General features: G+C 37.7%; 1 protein-coding gene across 1 annotated transcript; it reads right to left on the reverse strand.

Annotated features, from left to right (window-relative positions):
- Positions 1 to 6: 6 nt before the first annotated feature.
- Positions 7 to 5524, reverse strand: LOC134180138 (transient receptor potential cation channel subfamily A member 1-like). Its single transcript, XM_062647228.1, has 10 exons — positions 5514 to 5524; positions 5341 to 5455; positions 5086 to 5252; positions 4908 to 5001; positions 2944 to 2991; positions 2792 to 2875; positions 2666 to 2736; positions 2349 to 2605; positions 219 to 255; positions 7 to 92 (listed from the first exon to the last, which is right to left on the reverse strand). Exons 1-8 carry the CDS (start codon positions 5516 to 5518, stop codon positions 2383 to 2385), a joined length of 807 nt encoding a protein of 268 aa, XP_062503212.1. The 5' UTR covers positions 5519 to 5524; the 3' UTR covers positions 7 to 92; positions 219 to 255; positions 2349 to 2382.
- Between the last annotated feature and the right edge of the window lie 326 nt (positions 5525 to 5850).

Below are 5850 nucleotides of genomic sequence, written 5' to 3' on the forward strand. Positions count from 1 at the left end.
TGAAACAATTTGGAATGTATAAAGTGCGTTCACTGGTACAGTGTAGCGCTAGTGTAATCTTGACATATGGTTGTTGGAGCTTGTCCGCTAGTCTAGGCGGAGTCACACAGGATGTTTCAATTTTGATTACTGATGATGACTTTCGAGTGTACCTTCAAGATCGTAGCGAACAGAGAGTAAGTGAACCTGCGACAAAGCGTCGCACCAAAGAGATTTACCGTTTGATGATAAGACTGCCTGTCCTTTCTCAGCCACCTGTATAAACAAGTGTTGGGTCTACGAGTAGTGTGACTCAGCCATCTGTATAATCATGTGTTGGGATGCTTGTGTCTAGTGACATGCACTTGGTGCTAGTTTTTGCATGCTTGCAAGTAGGTGCTTGCCGGTACACGTGTGCAGCAACTGTTTGATGTTGTTAACCCTAGGCATTGTTGCGATTGGAGTGTGCCACGTTGTTGAGGCTAAAATCAATCATTGGGTGTTCTAGGAACACACGCATAGGTAAGTTTCCTGCTTTGCAGTGCGTTTGGAACCACATTGCTAATTCTATTGTACAACCAAAGTGCCCGGAACTGGAAAGGGGTTAGTTTGTCGTCACCTAGGGTTTAGCATTGTAGTACTTCCTTTCATTTTTGTATGAATGAGTCTGGATATCCATTGCATTTAAAGACGGCTTGTATTCTGTTTATTTCCAAAGTTTTCTTTATCCGTGCTGCATATGTGTTCTGCTCGGTGTTGGAGACATTTAATAATTCCAGCTTTTACTGATGTCGGATGAGCAGAACGATAGTGTAAGTGTCTGTTGGTTGTGGTCTGTTTTCAATAAACTGATGTTTCTAGTGTTCCAGTGATGCTACATTTTAACTAAACAGTCCAGAAAAGGAAGCAGATGGTCTGACTCTAGCTCTGTTGTAAATTGAATTGATGAATGGTAAGAATTCAAACACTCGAGAATAGTATCTTTGTTATTATTGTGCACAATTGCAATTATACCGTCGACATAGCGTCTCCATAAGTTTGGTCTTGTTGATGATGGTGGCTGGTGTTGGAATACAGTTTATTCCGGTTTTTCCATATGTAACTTTGGTACGATTGGAGACAGTGGACATTCCATTGGCATAGCAAAAAATTAAAATTAGAAATGAGAAAATTAGAAACGTAAATATTAGAATGACAGAAATTGAATGGCCCTATCACCCACTGACCAACCGTCACGGACCTTGATGACATCTGACATGGTGAAGTTGGAAGTACGGTAGAATTAAGATGGTCAAGACAAGGTTTTCTTGTAATCCAGCATCTAAATTTCCTTTGATTGGAATTCATGTAAAGAAAAGATGTCACGTCATAGCTGATCATTATTTCATTCTCACTGATATGGACATTCTTCATTTGGTTGGCAAATTCTTCAGAATTCTTTACCAGAACATTGAGCAGTACGCATATCCAGCACGAATGAAAAAAACTTTGGAAATAAACAGAATAAAAGCCATCTTAAAATGCAATGGATATCCAGGCTCATTCATACAAAAACAACTAATGAAATCACGGAATCAAGCAGCAAGTTGCGAACAACAAATGCCAATATTGAAGATACGTTTTTACTCCAGATATTATGCAACAAGTCAGACGTCTGTGCAAATTAGTGAGTACACCAACAACTATTCGGTCATTACTATGTCATCCAATAGATCCCCTTACACAATCTCATAGAGTGAACGTTGTACACAATAAGTTGCAAGAAAATTGTGACAAATCTCATATTGGAGAAACAAGAAGAAATCTGAAATTAACTAAATGAACACAAACTAGCAATTTGACGTGGCAATAACCATAACAACGCCATTGCAGTGGCCTGGGAAACTGGCCATGTGATGGATTGGGAAGAAAGTAAAACAGTAATAACAGAAAACAAATACTATACTAGATGAATCAAGGAGGCAATTTGGATTAGAAGACATGGGATGATGGTAACAGCATGATTAGAGATCATTGTTCAACAGTGTTATGACATAACAGGAAACCAACGGTTTAAAGCACAAAATAGTTGATAAACGTTATCTATTTTTGGTTGATATTAAAAGAACTATGGGTCAATAGTCCCGACGTATTCTACACAGTGCACATCTTCTGTGATACTATATATACATGATGGTATACGCATGAAGTGGTGTCAAGTGGTGGTAAGTATTATGTGTAGGACCATGTGGTGTATGCGTGTGAGATATATTAGGTATAATATATATATATATATATATATATATATATATATATATATATATATATATATATGAGTCTGTGTGTGTATACAGCAGCAACACTCGTAAACAGCAACAATAGCCAAATACCTTTTCACTGTCGCTGAGTGTTGTCCTGTTATGCTCAACTGCCTGTTGGACAACCATCTGAGACAAACAAACACAGATTTCTACTGAAATGAATTTCAATTTTATTAGTACAAACAATTAGTCGCTTGACGCTGTCTTCCTGTTCAAGAGGGTCTGGAGAGTACGCAGAAAAGTGTATTGCCATGGTCATTAGTAAGAGCAGGAAGATGGCATATATAGCAATGTTGGCAATAACAACAACTGCCAAGAACTTTCTCCTTGGATAAGCATACTTAGACATACTTTGAAGTTGTGTGTTGTAAAGTTAATTTTCTGACCACATTGTATTGAGAAATTCGACGCATAAAGGGTGGGCCAGGCATGATGACCGCTTCAGGTTTACCATGGTCTATACAATCAAATGGTAAACATTTAGAATTTCTCACAGAATGATTTGTGTTGACCTGAAGAAGCTTGCGTAGGGCTTGTGGTTGCTGTAGTGGATCGTCGTCCGTTACACCCAACATGTAACTGAAGTCATAGATTTGCTGTTGAGAAACAACGTGTACAAAATTATTGATTCAGTGGTTGCACATGTAAAGTGAGTAGTTGTCACCGTCAATTGATGATTTTCTTCCGAGCTAATGCATTTGTCCATAATCACCTAAAAATAAATGGTAGTTGAGTCCGATTTCATCAAGTTGCTTTCTTCAAATTAGTATGTAAAAGTTAACTAAATATTATGTTATTTATTATGGCTATTAAATATGGTTAGTTACATAGGGTTGTTTAATAATATAGTAATTTAATTATTTATTTACTCATTTATTTATTAAATTATTTATTAATAATTTAAGAGTGTGGTTCTTTCTTTAATTAGATTAGCTGAAATACTGTATAGTAACGGCATAGCCACAGATAGGGTTTCAAAATTTATATCATTTTGTTCAAAATTTATGTAAATTTTTGTCAACTACAGTTTAGCTAACTGGCACGTTCTCCACATTGGCATACTTGGTGCATTTAATGGGTTGGTTCTTTCAGTGCTTTAGTGGACTTTCCAGTTAGTTTAACATGCTCTATTCTAATTACTACATTTACTGCTCCTACAGGCAGCAGGGCCAGATCCAGAGGGGGTTTAGGGGGTTGAAACCCCTCTTTTCCAATAGGCGTGGTTCAATAATTTCATATAATTTTATTAGAAAAGAGAAAATTAGTAATGCTATAAATAACTGCTAACGGTAGACCCCCCTCTTTCAAAAATTCCTGGATCTGGCGCTAGGTCTATTGGAAGTCATTGGTAAATATGTAAATGCAATACTGCTAAACACTGCACATTGCTTGCAATTAAGGATCCTGAGTCTTGGAGTCTAAATCTGCTTACATTAATGTAGCTACATCTGGTACGTGGGACTCAGGCCAGCACTCTAGCAGTTACAGCTTCTATGTCTAGGGATGCCGTTGCCATGGTAATGGTATTAAATCTGGCACCAGGCCTGGCGTGGGAATCATACTTGCCATTCATGGCTAAGGGCTGCAGATAAACAGCATTTTGCAATTATTGATTTAAGAGCACTGTTTAGCGCAGCTTGGTTGGCTTGACTTAGCCGATTTTTCACGTTTTGGACTTGGTCAATCTGCTGATATCACTATTAATCAAGTGGTACCAGAACCACTTTGAGGCCACAAGTTTGACACCGGTCATAACTAGAGCCGGTAGCTCTGACATTTGGTGCAAATATCGCATGCAGATTGTTCATATGCAACTGTAAGAGCTGGCTTCCGACTGAAGTGGATCTGTTTGTTTGAACCCCTCAAACCCCCATACGTACGTGCCTGCGGGCAGATTAGATTATTAGTTGTTAGTTAAGTAATTTATTTTTATGTATACTAGTACTAGCTTACTGGCCTGTTCTCCGCAAGACGAGATTATATTACTAATTGTAGCAAGTATCTGGAATTAGGCAAATTGTTTTGTTACTCAGTCTGTCAGTGAGTTTGTAGGTATACAGTGTATGTATACCCCTATTGAGTTCAATCTAAAGAATATTTAGATGAGATGCATTGCATTTTGTTTGACTAAAACAAAATTCTGTAAACTCGTTTGATATGTCTGTTGCATTAATTGGCAAAAGTAGTATGTCGTAAATTGAAATTTTGGTTTAAAGTAATCAATAAAACGGGCATGCAATTGCACGTTGTGCCGTCATTGAAATAAGCTATACTTGTACTCCTAGGAGGCAATTCTTGAATGCATTGTTGTCGAGAACTAAGAAATGCATGCTACTTGTCGCTGCTTAAAGCATCGAGCTGTGTGTATATGTTGTAATTACATCGGAAGATTTGTCTAAAAAAACAGTGAATTTTGAAAATAATAATTATTAATTTAATCATTTTCACTTAGCTCTTGTTTCACAATAGACAAGGACAGGCTGATGCTTTGTTTCATTTACGTAACTCTTAGTAATTGAATCCTAGATAATATGGTAATTCAGGTGGTACTTTGGATACTCTTTTCTTTAGTCACATGTACATTTTCTCTATGGTATCTGTCTGTTAGTCATGCAACGTGTATATTACCTCAGCTTGCTCTGGCATCTTTTGCACCAACATCTCAAGCTGAGACACTGATTTTTTCTTACTCTTTGCAAGTGGTTTCATAAACTCCTTCCACCTGTATGTTACAGAAATACAGTATAACTACAATATTGTTATTAATCACCACGCGTTAATTATGTAATTTGTAGTTATGTGTTACCTTTCGTGACTGACACAAACGGAAACACATTCTTCAAAGTCTTTGGCAATGGCAATGTCGAGGCAATTCTGTCCTGCATCATTGTTTGTGATTACTGCACCGTGATCGAGAAGAAACGATACAATCTCAGCAAAATTGGCCACCACTGCCAAATGCAAAGGTGTAGACTAACAACAAATGAAGACAAAATAGACGATTTAATCAAAGAAGAAATGAACAATTCATAGGAGTAAGGGTATAGCTACAATTACGGACCTTCTCACAGTCGACGCTGTTAAATTCTCTAGAAAATTCTGAGAGAAGAAATTTCATACACTCAACGGATCCTTTCCAAGCTGCGCAGTGAAATGGTGTTCGACCTTCACGATCGCTTTGCAAAACGAAATTTGAGGCAATATTTATGTTTGGTAAATTTGACAGTCTGATACCTCATTATTACTGCACCGTGTGAGACAAGATTTGCCAACACTTTCGAGTTGCCGTACAAGCTTGCAATGTGAAGTGGTGTGCGTCCGCAAGCATCCACAGCAATCAGAAGACGAGGAGCGTAGGAGCACAACTTAGAAATAATGCCCAAATGACCTCTTCTAAACATGAAACGCTAAAGAGGCAACCTTGAATGGAAAAATCACTACTGTTACTGTACTTAGCAGCAAAATGTAGGGCTGTTGTTCCATCCCTGTTTACGGCATCAACCTTGGCCCCGTGTTCAAGAAATGTAGTTACATCCTAAAAGAATTTCTCGATTGTGTATCAATTTACCAG

The sequence above is a fragment of the Corticium candelabrum genome, chromosome 5 (genome assembly GCF_963422355.1).
Source record: "Corticium candelabrum chromosome 5, ooCorCand1.1, whole genome shotgun sequence".
NCBI classification, from domain to species: Eukaryota; Metazoa; Porifera; class Homoscleromorpha; order Homosclerophorida; family Plakinidae; genus Corticium; species Corticium candelabrum.